Genomic DNA, 16126 nt, shown 5'->3' on the forward strand with positions numbered 1-16126 from the left:
GATCCTTGGAACCATACACAGCATGTGATTAGCTATCAATGATTTTCTCTGCCATGATTCATGACTTTCGGGCTTGACTTGGATTGGTTTATTTCAGGTTTTATTTCCCCAAGCTTGTTTCCTCTTTTGAATGCTCTCTCACTTTATTATTATCTTACATATAATTTTTAAATTATGGTTTAAGCCGTGGTTGATCATACAGCTGCAGATTGTTCTAAGTTCAAAGACTGACCCTGAGTCCACAGAGTGGCTTTATTAGTAGAAGCATCATCTTCTATAACGTTTCAGAACCTCCCTTTTCCTCCTCTTGGCTTTTCAGCAGATGATTTAAGGACTTCTTAGAGTCGTCTTACACAAGTAGTAACCCCTCTTTAGGCTTCAGGCTGCCAAATGCTGAGAATCACTCTCCGTTATCCATCCACCTCGTCCCCAAATAAGACTAGACTTGGTAGACAGGAAAGTGTCTTCCAACCATGCTGCCTGGGCAACCTCCAGACAGTCCCAGCTCCATGCCTTCCTCCGCATTATTGAATTATTTCTTTTTCTCTCCTTTTTCTTTCTGTTCTTATTCCCTTTTACCTCCTCCTTCTCCTAGTCCCCAGACTTCTTTCCTTCCCTTCTTTCTTCCCCAGATTTTCCTTGGCAATTAAATAGAAATAGCTAAATGCACAATACCCTCCAGCAGGGTAAACCCAATGCTGACCTTCACTATCCCTCAAGGGGGCACATCATGTCCCTCACTTCGTCCTTCTTTCTCATTCCTTATGCAACCCAGGCCACATGCTGACCTACTTTTTTTCTGTGTAATGTTCCTCTTCCTGTTTGCTTGAAGAATGTGTCCAGCGGGGCACATTCACTACCTAGACCAAGGGACCAACATCTTAGAGGCTACCCTGTGAAAGCAGGCATCTAGATTTAAGGCTAACGGAGCTTTTGAGCAGAAGGAGCTTCTCCTGCATCACCTTCACCATTGAAGTCAGCTGGTCGTCTCTAGTTTACTACTTCTGTCGTTCCCAACCAGCCACACAAGTCACCTCTATGACCACTCCCCTGGCTTTGCGTCCACAGGAGGGGTGGGGTGGGGATGCCAACCCGCCATGTCCCATCCTAGGAGGATGGACTCTCCAGGAGAAATTAGTTTGAGACTGATTTGGTTTGGTTGTGGTCTATTCTAGAAAAGTTGAATAAGCTCCCATGCTAATATCCTGCTAGAGAACCGAGCCAACCACAAATGCCTAGTGGGAAAATTGTAGGAGTTACAGTATTTTCAGGGACTCATCTAAATGTAGGCAATAGTTAGTTTAAAATGAAACTCCTTTGTACCTTGAATAATCCCAGGAGGAAGGGATGGGGGAGAGGGGCTGTGGGAATCAAGGATTAAAAAAGAAAGAAAAATGTGCTGTTTCATTAATCTCTACACTTTTGCATGTTTTTTTTTTTTTCTGTGCTTGTTGCATGCATTTACCCATTAATTATGTCAGTAATGGAGAAGAAATGAAGCATTACTTTTATGGTACAGCTGTTTAAAACGATGACTTTGAAAATGGTATTTTTTCCCGAACCTTTCCCTAAGCGTCTCATCACCCACAGACATTACTTGCTGTGTTTTGTTGATCATCCTTTGCCCTGAATCCCCAAGTGCAATCAGTTGCCTCTTTGATGCTTTCATTGCAGCTGACTCAGCTAATTCGACTGCAATGCATGCTCCCGATGCCTTTAGAAACTACAGTGTTAATTAAGATACATGTTTGAAAACAAGAGTCAAATCAAAGAACCCCTGGGCTTGGCTTTCCACGGTCAAAAGCCAATCCTGGGATGAGCATCTAATTTCAGAGAAATGGCCATGCCTCCGGATCATATCTGTGTTTAGACCTGTTTCGGGGTCACAGCAATGGAGGGAGTTTTGGTGAGGATTGGGGCTTTTGTTTTTTGTAAGCAATTGGGAGGGAGGGAAGAGGTCCAAGGGAAACCTTTTGTCTGTGACCCAGCAGCTTGAGATTGTCAAGTAGAGAACTGGGCTGAGAGATCCACAAGGTAAGAAAGTACTCTTCATGCAGGTCCTAGGGCCTCTCGGTTGGGCAGAAAGGAGTGGTCACCACTGGACGACACCCTAGCTAAGAAAGCTAGGCACCCGCTTTGCCAGAGCCTCACCATTTGCCAGGAGCCTCTCTCTTTCTCTTCCTTCTCACCCCATCTCCTTTCCATTACTTTCTCTTGCTTCAGGGAGGTTCAGAGAAAAGGCTTCAATTCTCCACAAGATTGCCAAGAAGAAATGTCAGGTGGATGAGAATGAGAGGCAGAACGGGGCTGCCAATCATGTGGGTGAGTACGGGGAGATGTCCATCCCCTGCCGTTTGTTCCTGGAGTGCGTGAAGCAAGGGGCAGAGAAGCAGGACCCAGTGTGGGCACCCCAACTCAGTGCAGACACAGAACCCTGTTGCTCAGCCCTTTCTCGGACGTCCGAAAGAGTCCCACTTTCCCTGGTGGGTCCCAGGGCATGAACAGACCCAATAGGTCACCTACTCCCAGGGGAACTTTAAAAAGAGTGAAATGATTCTATGAGGAGCCATATAAAATAAACAAATAATAATGTTAAATAAGTAAAAAAATTTTTAAATACATTTGTACCACCTCCTAACCATACATCTCCACTGAAGTAGAAAATCACTCCATTTGGGAGCTTGCACAAAAAGAGGACAGACCTGTCATTTAATACTTGACAAAAGGTGAGAGTACCCTTTCTGAAGTTCTTGCTTGGTAACCGGATTTTGTACCTATGACATCTCCTGCATCACCCCCACCAAATTACTAGATGTTCACTTGGTTGCTCCTGAACTGAGTTCCCGGGTCCCTGCAAGATGTCCCTGACTCTCCCCTCTTAAGAATTCAGCAACTAGCTCCGGTCCCTTTTGGTTGACTTTTTCTGAGTTCCTTTGTGACCAGATCGTGACATTTAGTGGTCTTATTTTAACTTGGAACATAATGTTCCTCCTCTTCAGTCTGTGACTCTAATGTAGCTCTCAAATTCTAAATTCAGTCTAAATTTACCCTAATCTGGATCTATGCAATACATGATGCCCAAGAAACTAAAATTATCTGCAGACAAAATTTAACAGTGTTGCGCTCAAAATATATGACATTCCTTGGAAGAGCTTATGTCTCCTCTGTTCTCCTGACTTCTAGCTTCAGGAAAAATCTTTGGCCAAGAAATAGTCAAGATTCTATTGGGTATGGGGGGGAAGAAACTTAAGTAAACTAAAATGTTAGCTCTCACTCCTGGGAAGTCACTTCTTCTCATGTGTTCATGTCTGTTCTTATACATCTTAACTTCACTTTGGGACCCAGAACCCCATTTTTTTTGGTCATTAAAGGCTGATCCTAAAGTTGTATCAACTCAGCTAACAGACACACAAACACAAATTTAGTATTTCCCAAGGTACTATTTTTTAGTTTAAACAACTGAACCAAGCATATTAGGAAAAACAGACAATCACACACAGCAGAACATCATTATGAAAACACGATCACTACTAAGATAAAAGAAGTTGGAGTTTCGGTGGCTTTCCATATTCAAATGCATTTATGCCTCTGTATTCCACAACTGAATACATGAATAAACATAGCATTCCCTGTGACTTCCAAAATTTGGCTCCTTCAAATTCAACCATTTTTATATAACTCACAAATTATTTCCCAGTAAATTTATCAGTGATAGAAATGTTTAATTTTTCTCAAGTTGCTAGAAATACTCTAATACTTTCTGAGCAGCCTGAAGCTGCCCACATCTGAAACTGATGAGCTTTCCGGTACTCCTGGTGACCCTGACACTGAACCACACACAGCCAAACTCCTAGACTTGACAAGTCCCAAGACTCGACCCAGCTCGGCCAGAGGGCAACCCTTTATATTTCCCTCTCCCTGAAATTATGGCAAAAAAAACCTCAGTGGTGCCCGGTCACTGATCACCTGCAGGTGTTCCTCTGAGCCCTGGAAAAAATCTTCTAGTGCAAGCCGGGTGCTGTAAAGTGGATCCGAACAGTTTAAGTTTCTTCTTTGCTCGCTCTGTTCCAGGCACTGTGCTGAGGCTTTAAGTTCGTTTTCTTGTGTAATCTCTGTAGGTGTGCCCTTTGATCATATTGTTATTGGTCAGAGCAGCGGTGGTGGTTCTTCTGTCATCATCACCCCAATTTTTTTACCTTTTGCTTTTGTATTGGGGTACAGCCGATTAACAAACAGTTGTGACAGTGTCAGGTAAACAGCAAAAGGGTTCAGCCGTACGTATACGTGTATCCATTCTTCCCCAAACTGCCCTCCCATCAGGCTTTGCATAACATTGAGCAGAGCTCCGCAGCCTATACAGTAGGTCCTTGTTGGTTATCCATTTTAAATATAGCAGTGTGGACATGCCCATCCCAAACTCCCTAACTATTCCTTTTCCCCATCCTTCCCCTGGCCACCATGATTTCATTCTCTAAATCTGCATCATCCCAGTTTTAGATAAGGAAGCTGAACATCAGAGAGGCTAAGTCACATACTAAGGACCCCACAGCTTAAGCAGTAGCATCAGAGTATGAACCCAGGCCCGCCTATGATGCCCAGTGTCCAGAAGTCCCAGTACTCAACTATTACCTGAGAGTCACTCTAGCCAAGTGTTGCTTCTCAGTCAGGAATGACACAGATTTTTACTTCAGTTACTTGTTCATCCCCTGCCCTTGCCTGGTCTTCTATAGGATGCCCAAGTGTGGAACCTCCTAAGTAGTATCCTCCAGGCATTTCGAGAAGGCCAGGTTCCCAGGTTTGCCCTACCCACAACACCGATGCCCTGGTAGAACTTTCCACCCACTGAGCCTGAGGGAATTAGAACTAGAAGTATTGGGCCTTGGAGGTCACCCAGTTGATTCCCCTCATTGCATAGCTAAGGTTCTGCAGAAATGAAGGGCCTTGCCTGAGATGACCACCTGATTCTGTCAGAGCAGAGCCTAAGACTCAAATCTCCTGAAGCCCAAGCTAATAAATGTCCCTTCTCAATGGCACCCCACTCCAGTACTCTTGCCTGGAAAATCCCATGGACGGAGGAGCCTGGTGGGCTACAGTCCATGGGGTCACTAAGAGTTGGACAAGACTGAGCGACTTCACTTTCACTTTTCACTTTGATGCATTGGAGAAGGAAATGGCAACCCACTCCAGTGTTCTTGCCTGGAGAATCCCAGGGACGGGGGAGCCTGGTGGGCTGCCATCTATAGGGTCGCACAGAGTTGGCCACGACCGAAGCGACTTAGCAGCAGAATGTAATTACAGAAGAAAAGATCCTGCCATAAGAAGATCTCTGCAGAATGTGATCATGGGTATAGACAGTGGTGTGGAGACTGGGTATGGTTTTGGTTTTAAAATGTCCATGCTCATGTTCTTGAATGGCAAGTTGGTAAGTTTGCCCAATCTAAAGAAGGCATACCCCTAGAGTTGATAGGGTACCCAAGGTCAGATATAGGCCAGCGGGGATGCCAGGGAGCTATTAAAGAGAGGAGGAGGGCTGAGTACACTGAAAGGCGGGTGGGGGGGCAAAAAAATCCTAGACATTTGGCACAACCCAGCCCTGGGTCTTATCACCCCTTGGACGCCACTACCTTCTCCCTTGGCCCAACATTTTAGGATGTTCTTCTCAATATGGCTCTTACCCCCACTGACTCCATTTGCTTGCCTTCTGTGTGTCTAAATTTTGTCACAGAAAAAATCGAGCTCCCAAACAGCACCAGCACAGAAGTGGAGATGACACCCTCCAGTGATGCTTCGGAACCGGTACAAAATGGAAATCTCTCCCACAGCATCGAAGCTGCAGAAGCCCAGGTACAACAGTTTTTCATTGCTCTCCAGGCTGTTGTGTGTGTCAATATTTTAGTGTAGCAGCATAGACCTGCATTCTTGGAGGCCCCAGCTCCCAGCTCAGAGGACCCCAGAGTTATCCGTCCCTGTGTGTACTTCCCAGTACCAGCCAGGGCACCGCATGCATCAGACTGTTCATTCATCATATAGGCTATGCTAAGTCACTTCAATCGTGTCCGACTCTGTGCGACCCCATAGACGGCAGCCCACCAGGCTCCCCCATCCCTGGGAGTCTCCAGGCAAGAACACTGGAGTGGGCTGCCATTTCCTTCTCCAATGCATGAAGGTGAAAAGACAAAGTGAAGTCGCTCAGTCATGTCCGACTCTTAGTGACCCCATGGACTGCAGCCTAGCAGGCTCCTCTGTCCATGGGATTGTCCAAGCAAGAGTACTGGAGTGGGGTGCCATTGCCTTCTCCACATTCATCATATAAGTGCACATATTCTCCAACCCAGGCTTCCCAGGTGGCACTAGTAGTAAAGAACCCACCTGCAATGCAGGAGATGTAAGAGACGCGAGTTCGAGCCCTGGCTCGGGAAGATCCCCTGGAAGATGGCACAGTAACCCACTCCAGTATTCTTGCCTGGAGAACCCCATGGACAGAGGAGCCTGATGGGCTCTGGTCCATAGGGTCACACAGAGTCAGACATAACTGAAGCGACTTAGCACACACACACGCATTCTCCAAGCCACTGTTTCTCAGAGTGAGATTGGAGGAGTCATGCATCAAATCTCCTGGGGATAAAAATGCAGATCCCTGGTCCATATCCCAGATCCAGTGGGAAGTAGAATCACTGAGAAGCAGCACCCAGGAATCAGCACTTTTTTCTTCTGAACTTTTTGTTTTGTTTTGGGGTGTAGCCGATTAACAATGCTGTGATAGTTTCGGGTGAACAGCGAAGGGACTCAGCCATACATTACACACACATCCAAGGAATCATCGTTTTAACTCCCGTCCCTGGTGATTTCTAATAGATGATCGCTGCTGCAGTCTAATCCTCTCTGTGTCTTCAGGGCCATGATTAAGTAACAGAGAAACCACAGCCATCATTCCTTGGTTAACCCCCTTTGGCCTTTTTAGTCCCTGCAGTTGAAATTAGTCAGTACTGTGGTCCAGTCCACCATTCGGTGTTGCAACCATTAGATAGCTGTTTGATCTAATGGCTACAATACTTAACGTTTATACACACTGTGTGTGTGCCGTAGCTTAAGGGCTAGGCGGTCTATGCTATCACTTTAAACCTCCCAGTTGAAGGTATAAACATTTAGTATCTCTGTTTTATAGGTGAGGATGCTAAAGCTTAAGATGAAGCAGTTATTCAGGATTACTTGGTTTGTAGCTATTACAGCTGAGATTTGCTCTTGTGCGTGTGTGCTAAGTCGCTTCTTAGAGCTGATCCTGCGTGTCTGACTCTGCGACGCTATGGACTGTAGCCCGCCAGGCTCCTCTGTCCTTGGGGATTGTCCAGGCAAGAATACTGGGACTGTTGCCTTAGGACTGTCTAAATACAGAATCTGTACTGTTTCCACTGCCTCAGGACCACAGTTGCTCAAAAAAGTCGGCAGGAAAAAAAAAGTAGGTGGTGCTTGTTAGATTTCTGGATCTCACCCTCATCAAGTGAATCAGAATTTCTAAGGCATAGAGTCCCAAATTTACATTTTAACCAGTTACCCTTGAGTTGGTGTTGCTCAAACTTTAATGTGTTTAGAAATTTCCTGGAGGATTCTGTTCAAATTTGGGGTCTGGTTTGTCAGGTCCAGAGTGGGGCTCCCAAGTCTGCAGATCTCCTGAGCTTCCAGGTCATTCTGACATGGCTGGTCTAAGAACCACACTTTTTGAGTAGCATGGCCCTAAAGTTTGTGACCCACTTCTCTAGACAGAATTTTCCCGATGAGCTGATAATGAAGCCTGACTACAGCAAATCCATTCCAACCCTCCCTTCTCCTTTACATTGGGATGCTCTCTGCAACAGAGGAAGTCTGTGCTTCTTAGAAGACACTTGCTTATCGTCGCCTGTTTCCTTTATTCCCTGAAGAAATATGCAAAGAAAGTTTCTTCATTTAAAGGAAAGGATAAAGATGTCAAGCACCTTTTTGCACATGTGTTGGCCATTTGTATGTCGTCTCCTTCAGAAGAATATCTACTCAGATCCTTCACCCATTTTTTAATCGGTTTATTGATTGTTTGCTATTGAGTTGTAAGAGTTCCTCATATATTTTGGTTATTAACTCCTTATCAGATATATGATTTGTAGATATTTTCTCCCACTCCATAGGTTGCCTTTTCATTTGTCTGTTGTTTCCTTTGCTGTGCTTTTCATGAGGTATACCTATCTTCACGTTGTACACCTTAAATAGATGGAATGTTTATTTGTCAGTTATACCTCAGTAAAGCTGCAGGGGGCGGGGGGGAATGACTAAAGGAAAATAGAGACACGGCAGCTCCTTCTGCCCTTGTCTCCTCTGCCTCCTAGGCTCTCGCCCTCCTGCCCAGAGCCCCACGCTCCCTTCGCATTAGCTCAAGGGTGAGCTGGCAGAGCAGCTTCTGTCTGCAGCATGTGGCAGAAGGAGGCAGGCCCCAAGAACATCTGGCTGTCCTTGGGGACGCACAATCACAGGTGTGCAGAGGGCACCCTCGTCACCGTGCCTGTCCATCTGGCTGGCAGAGGGACGGCTATACCCCCCACACAGAAGCAGCTTGCTGCAGGGGGTTGACAGAGCCCCAGCCAACCCCTGTCTGAGCAGAGCTGTGTCCCCAGGTCTCACTCAGGGTAACAGGACAAATTTGTGCACCATGCTGATACACTGAGAGCTCAAGGGCACACAGGCCTTCAGAGAGCCACCCCACCAGCTGCCCGCAGGACAGCCTGGCAGTGATTTTCAGAGCCAACACGAGTTATCGAACCTTCTTCTAGTTTCCTCATCTGCAAAGTACAGATAATCACATTACCTGCCTCATTCGGGATATTAGGAGAGTTACATGAGATAATATACATAAAGCACTTAGCACAGAGCTAAATGCTCTTATTTATTAGTGCCCATTTTGTTGTTCTTTAGTTGCTAAGTCATGTCCAACTCTTTTGTGACCCCGTGGACTGTAGCCCACCAGGCTCCTCTGTTCATGGGATTCTCCAAGCAAGACTACTGGAGTGGGTTGTCATTCCCTTTTCCAGGGGATCTTCCCAACCCAGGGATGGAACCTGTGTCTTCTGCATTGGTGGGTGGATTCTTTACCATTGAGCCACTGGGGAGCCCTATGTGCCCATACCTACTATATAAATAGCATCCAAGATGTCCCTCCCCTGTAGGCAAAATGTTCATTGTAGCTAAAATGAAAATTACATATAGAAAGAATATATACATATATAATGTTTGAGTATATCCAGGGTATGATAAGCAAATAAATAAACATCTGTAGTAGGTAAATAATTATGACCCAGAAGGAAATGGCAACCCACTCCAGTATTCTTGCCTAGAGAATCCTGTGGACAGAGGAGCCTGGTGGGCTGCTGTCCATGGAGTCGCACAGAGTCGGACATGACTGAAGTGACTTAGCATGCATGCATGCATTGGAGAAGGAAATGGCAACCCACTCCAGTGTTCTTGCCTGGAGAATCCCAGGGACAGAGGAGCCTGGAGGGCTGCCGTCTATGGGGTTGCACAGAGTTGGGCACGACTGAAGTGACTTATCATCATGTCACATAAAGAGTCTACCTGCAGTGCAGGAGACCCAGGTTAAATCCCTGAGTCAGGACGATCCCCTGGAGAAGGAAATGGCAACCCATTCCAGTATTCTTGTCTGGAGAATTCCATGGACAGAGGAGCCTGGTGGGCTCAAGTCCATGGGGTCACATAGAGTCTGACACAACTGGGTGACCTTCACATATATGTCAGGAAAGTGTATACAAAGTGTTCTGGGGGCCTTCCAGAGGAAGACCCAGGCAAGGAAAAGTACAAAACCTTAAAAGAAGAGGTAATATTTGAGCTGGGCATTGATGAGTGAGTAGGAGTTTGTTGCTCAAAAAAGGAGGCAATGACAACATGTTCCCTTAAGAGGGAAATTCATGTTAGTGATTGGTGAAAAGGCCAGCGGAACTAGAGACTGAAATGTGAGGTGAGGAGGGAGGAGAAATCCACTTGGAAAAGTAAGTTGGACTGAAATTCTTCCATTGTTGAACCAGAAACTTTTCAGTGCTCATCCAGTATGTGTTAGGTGATATGCTGGGCCTTGGAAATTCTAGCAGAATTTTAGGACCATTCTAGCAGAGCAGAGAGACTGCAAATGTAAACCAAGACATAATTATGGACAGCAATGGGGCCATGAAGAAAATAAAGCCTTGTGATTCAATGGAGGGCGAGTGGAGGGGCCCCTTTAGGTTGGGAGGTGAGGGAAAGCTTCAGTAAGGAAGTGGTATTTGAACAGAGGCTGAACTTTTAAGAACAAGCCATCCGGAACATCTGTGGTGGTCTGGTGGTTAAGACTTTGCCTTCCAATGCAGAAAAGGGTGCGAGTTCAATCCCTGGTCTGGGAGCTAAGATCCCACGTGCCTTGCAGGGAAAAAACAAAACATAAAGCAGAAGCAATATTGCAACAAATTCAATAAAGACTTTAAAAACAGTCCACATCCAAATAAAAATAAAAATCTTGGAAAAAAAGAACAAGCCAGGCCAAGGGAACAGCACCCACAGAGGCAGAAATGAGCTTGACTTGTTTGAGGAACAGAGAAGTCAGTGTGGCTGGAGAGTGGGGAGCAGAGCGAGGGAAGATGGTGGCAGTGAGCTCCCAGCAGGGCTGGCCTGCCTTGAGGACCATGATACGCAACTTGACTTCCTTCCAGGGCAACAACAAGCTGCCATAGGTTCCCAGATGTGATTTGCGCCTGTGAAAGATCCAAGAGGCTGCACTGAGGTGTAGAGATCGGATGTGCAGCAAGAAATTGGATGGCAGTGGTGGGACAGTGAGGTGGCTGCAGGAGTTGGGGCAGAGCTGATGAGGCCTGGACCAGAGCAGTGGATGGGGAGGGAGGATCAGGAAGGGCATTGTGGCTCTGCCTGAGAAGTACGGACATCCCCCTGCTGGAAGCAGGGAGCTGCCGTGGAGTGGCAGCATCAGCTCTGTGAGATAGGAAGAGAGCTCTTTCTGAATGGCAACAAAGGGGCCAGAGTGAGGGAGGGTAGGCTACAGGGTGGCAAGGTAAGAGCCCATTTGGTGCAAAGATTAGCAAACTGTGCTGTGCTTAGTCGCTCAGTCATATCCAACTCTTTGCAACCCCATGGACTGTAGCCTGCCAGGCTCCTCTGTCCATGGGGATTCTCTAGGCAAGAATACTGGAGTGGGTTGCCATGCCCTCCTCCAGGGAATCTTCCCAACCCAGGGATCAAACCCAGGTCTCCCGCCTTACAGGCAAATTCTTTACCATCTGAGCCACCAGGAAAGTCCTAGCAAACTGATCTGTGGCCAGATCTGGCCTGCAGCCTGTTTTTGAACGACCCCTGAGATAAGAATGTTTTTATCTTCTTGAAGCTTTAGATAAAAGCAGCAGCAGCATATGTGACAGAGACCATAAGGCCCATAAAGCCTAAAATATTTACTATCTGGCCCTTTTCAGGAAAAGCTTGCCCACCCCTCTTTTCAACCATCTGTAGTCTTTACCCAAAAAAAGAAAAAGAGAAAGAAAAAAATAACAAGGAAGCTCTTCATGCACTTATATGGAATGATCTTCAATATATGTTGTTAAGTGGAAAAGGCAACATGCCAAATTCATCCAGTGTACTCTTTGTAAGAGGGGAAAAAAGGAAGGAAATAACATAGTAATGTGGAAGCATTTGCTTTGGATTCTGTTGAAGAAACTAGCTGATTGCTACAGAACAGCGGTCTGCAGTAAGGAACTGGGGTGGCAAGTAGACTTCTGCATGCATTTTTCAGTATGTAGCCTTCTGTAGCTTTTGAATTTTGAACCAGTTAACTGTTTTACCTATCCCCAAAAAATGCAACAACTAAAACCAGTAATGGGTTAAATGAAAACAACCAGTGTGCATTAGTCCCTTAAGAGAAAAGTCTTTGAAGACAGACCGCATGAGTTCAAATCCAAGATTTGCCACTCCCCAGCTGTGTGACTTTGGACAAGTTACTTAACCTCTCTGTTCTCGTCTTTCTTCTCTCTGAAACAAGGAGACTATCCTATTTCACAGCATCGTTGTGAGACTAGAATGCTCATAGAACAGTTCTTGGCGAACAATAAGCACTGCACAATTGCTTGTCATTATTAGCAGTACTTATAAAACTGTCTTTAAAATATCTGCTAAGTAGCCCAGATGACAAGGCCTCAGACCAACTATTAGTTGTAGCGTGGCTGACAGTGACTGGATGTGAGAGCTGCTTCTGAGGAAGCATTGAGACCATTTGTTAATAAATCAGTCATAGAGAGTGAACCAGAAAAAGCAGTTCTGGGTGATGCTGAAGTTTCCAGGCTGGAATGACTGAGTAGCAGGGTAAATTAGAGCTGTGATTCTCGACTCAGAAAAACAGGTGTGAAATCAGGACACTCGGGCCACCTAAAGCACAGTTTCACAGAAAGAATTCAGCGCCTTTTTACTGTTGAGTTTTATTTCTTTCCCAGTTGTATTTTTATCAAGCTCCAGGAGGAATGAGGTGTGCCTCCCGACTTTATTAATGGAAACGATGAGCCCACACACCACACACTCACCACTGATACTCTCCTGAGAGTTTAACCCATCTCATCTAATGAACCTGCTGTTTTCAAAACCGTATTTACAAGTGAACTAATTTTACATTGACACCTCATCTCTGAGAACTTCCTTGTGTCCAGACTTTACACGGGCATTGAAGAGCACTCTAAAAGAGCCCTCTGTGAGCACTTCTCACAGAAGAAGTCCCTTTGCAGGAGATTTTTTGCTTCATTCGTAAATTTTGTGGAACCAAGAAATAATTTGACTTCTCAAATGGCTTAGTGCTAATTATCTTCTCCCAAGGCCTGCTGATAGAATGCTGTTGATTCTAACACAACTGAGCTGAGCTGTCACTGAGAATTTACCGACCTTCCAATTTTCAACGTTGAGAGTTTATCCACGTTTGAAAGACAATTCTAAAATATATTCTTTCCCACCCAGAACCCAGCATTTTCTTACATTTTAATTTTGCCAAGATGACATCACCAACTCAATGGACGTGAGTTTGAGCAAATTCTGGGAGATACAGAAGGACAGGGAAGACTGGCACGCTGCAGCCCATGGGGTCGCAAAGAGTTGGACACGACTTAGCAACCGAACAACAACAGCAACGACGACAGCCAGGTGATGGCACGTGGCTGGCGTGCTCAGGGAAGCTGCCTGCCTTTCTGCACCATGGTCCTCCAGGCATAACACATCCAGACTCTGTACATACCTGCTCACAGTGTGAAGGGAGAAAGAGAAAGGCCTTGCAAATTTCTTCGGTTCTGAAATTTGAAAATCTAAAGCTTTCTTCATGTATTATGCTTTTTATATGTTGCAGCTTTTATTTCATTTTGCCTCCAAGACTTCTCTCTGTCCTTAGGGAAATCTAAATTGTCTTTGCTTTGGTTAAGAGTTGCCTAGTTGCAGCAGTGGGCAAACAGACTTATTTAAGTTTATCACATCCCTAGGAAAAAAGAACACACACACACACACACACACACACACATACACATACTTGTATAGATAGATAACTAGATATTTAGATAGATAATGAATAAAATGCCCATTTTTCTTCTTTTTTTCTCACTTTACAACTTAAATAATATCTTACTATATTAAACCCTTCCTTTCTCCCTCTGGAATTTCAGCTCTAACTTATTTCTTCCCAGCCTAGCATTGGTCTTCACCTAAACTCAATCTGGTTTTTAAGATCTGCTCTTATAGTGCCGATTAAAATGTTTGGGTGACTAAGTAAAGGGTGAGTAGGGAAAGATGATGGACATGATCGTAATCTTAGATTTCTCTTAAGAAAACTAAAATGCATTATTGTTGTCATTTAAAGTTATAGCTATGATTTTAAAACTCCGTAGAAAGACTTCATAATGAACATTGGTCCATAACATTAGCTCTGATAAGGACTTCCAAGATTATCCAATCAGATGGTATCCAGAGTCCACATGATGTGTTTCTTCCTAAAGTATTACCGTTAGTTAGAAAATGTTTACTTTCTTCACAGTGATAAGATTTTGGGGGGTTGTTTGTTTGTTTGGTCATGCCGAGTGGCATGTGGGATCTTAGTCCCTCAACCAGGGATGATGGAACCTGTACCCCCTGCACTGGGAGCTCAGAGTCGTAACCACTGGACCACCAGGGAAGTCCCAGCAATGTTTAACAGAGAGTTTTCAAACCTCAAACCTTCCTGTTATTCAAAGAGCAAGTATCTCTTCTAAATGATTATGGTGTAATGGCCAGGTCAACCATTTTGAAAGTTTAAAAACAGCTAAGAACCAAATTCCCCACTATTAATGAGACTATTCAATCTCTTGAAACATTGATGAAACATAAGAGCATTCTGGCACTCAGGAGGAGGAAGTTTTGGTGGAAGGGGAGCACGGGGCAGTGCTGGGGAGAGAGGGCAAGACCTAAGTATGAAAGGAAACCAATAGTCAAAGATTCTTCGTCAGACTGGAGTTTTCAAGGTCCAAGCCATGTTAGATCTATGATTGCCTTAGAAAAACAAAATGTATTAGTATCCAAGAAAACCTAGTACACACTATACAGGAGAAAAGCAAAAATTAGTGTTTTATCTACCAGGCCATAGTACATGGGTTCCATTTCCAAGGAGATAACGCTTTTTTTTCTCTCAATCTATACATTTATTTTTTAAGGAAAAGTTGAGATCCAGTTTCAATATCAGATGACCTGTACAGTATTTACCAACTGCTTAAGATCCACACAGAGGCCTTTTGAACACAGTTAAAATGAAATAGATAGATCTGACTCTTGAGTTTCTGCCTAAATTTGAATATTGACAGAGAATAATAACTTCACTTAGAATCTTACTGTTAATAACACCATTTGTCATTGTGCTTTCTGAAGGAGTTTAAAGAAAGTCTATTAATTATTCACATAAGATACATTAAGGGCTGACTATTAATAAAAAGAAAAAAAACTCCATTGCCACCCTGAAAAAAAACTGACATTAATATCACTGGTCCTATGAGTAATTGTAATCCAATTGATGATAAAACCATGAGAATGACTTTTGAATTATTTATTATGATTCTTCAGTAGCTTTTATGTTGACAAATCTTCTATGATTTGTATCAGCAGGATTTACAAAGCCCATGAAAACTATACAAAAACCAATTTATAGCAGCAGTACAGAAAGAAATCCGTCTTGTCTGTAGGTTGCACCTCAGAATTATTTGGGCAAAATACAAAGTGAAGGAAAGTAATTATATTTCACCAGCCCCTCCAAATGCCATTTTACATTAATATAAGATGGTTTCTTGGCTTCATGGGAAACTTGGGTCCAGACAGCTTCATCACTCACAGCAAAATATTTTGAAATCTTGGTTTCAATTCAAAGTCATGGAAAAACAGATGAAGTGTTTTCAGGTTGCCATTGCTGAGTAAAAGCTTATCATTTTGTGTTTGGTATGCTAAATTCTTGATGCTAGTTTTTTTTCCCATCTATATGTAAAACAAACCATAAAATGGTATTTTAAGGGGGGGTGAATTATTTCCTACTGCTAGACCGGCTGAGATTAATCACTTTTTAAAAAATGTGTATGACATTTAAATGTTCTCTTTTGGTTCAGGATGTCTACTCAGAAAGCAATACAGATATCTTAGGATGGTGCTGCCTTCCCAGAAGAGATGCTTTGTAACTGACCTCTTCTTGATTTATCTCTTGGAAAGAGAGAAGTGATAGACACATAGAGATAAGAGTGGAGTCAAGAGAATGAAGGATATTGGTAAATAATACAAGGGCAAAGACACTGAAAAACTCAGGGAACAAAAATAAAGAGATTTCTCAAAGACTCAGTAAAGAATGAGTGGAAAAGGGATTATTTACTCAGCCATAAAAAGGAACGAATTTGAGTCAGTTGCAGTGAGGTGGATGAACATAGAGCCTGTTATACAAAGTGAAGTAAATCAGAAGGAGAAAAACAAATATCATATATTAATGCATATATATGGAATCTAGAAAAATGGTACTGATGAATCTATTTGCATGGCAGAAATAGAGATATGAGTATAGAGAACAGACATTCGGACACAGCTG

General features: G+C 43.9%; 1 protein-coding gene across 4 annotated transcripts in view; it reads left to right on the forward strand.

Moving 5' to 3' along the window:
* The window catches only part of SLC24A2 (solute carrier family 24 member 2), a 288084-nt gene that overhangs the window by 241520 nt on the left and 30438 nt on the right, over positions 1 to 16126 (forward strand). For all 4 annotated transcript variants that reach the window (XM_025281467.3, XM_025281470.3, XM_025281469.3 and 1 more), the window contains 2 exons: positions 2224 to 2322; positions 5726 to 5844. In XM_025281467.3, coding sequence (XP_025137252.3) covers positions 2224 to 2322; positions 5726 to 5844 — 218 coding nt within the window. The remainder of the gene's footprint in view (positions 1 to 2223; positions 2323 to 5725; positions 5845 to 16126) is intronic.

This window comes from Bubalus bubalis, chromosome 3 (genome assembly GCF_019923935.1).
Source record: "Bubalus bubalis isolate 160015118507 breed Murrah chromosome 3, NDDB_SH_1, whole genome shotgun sequence".
Classification (NCBI taxonomy): domain Eukaryota; kingdom Metazoa; phylum Chordata; class Mammalia; order Artiodactyla; family Bovidae; genus Bubalus; species Bubalus bubalis.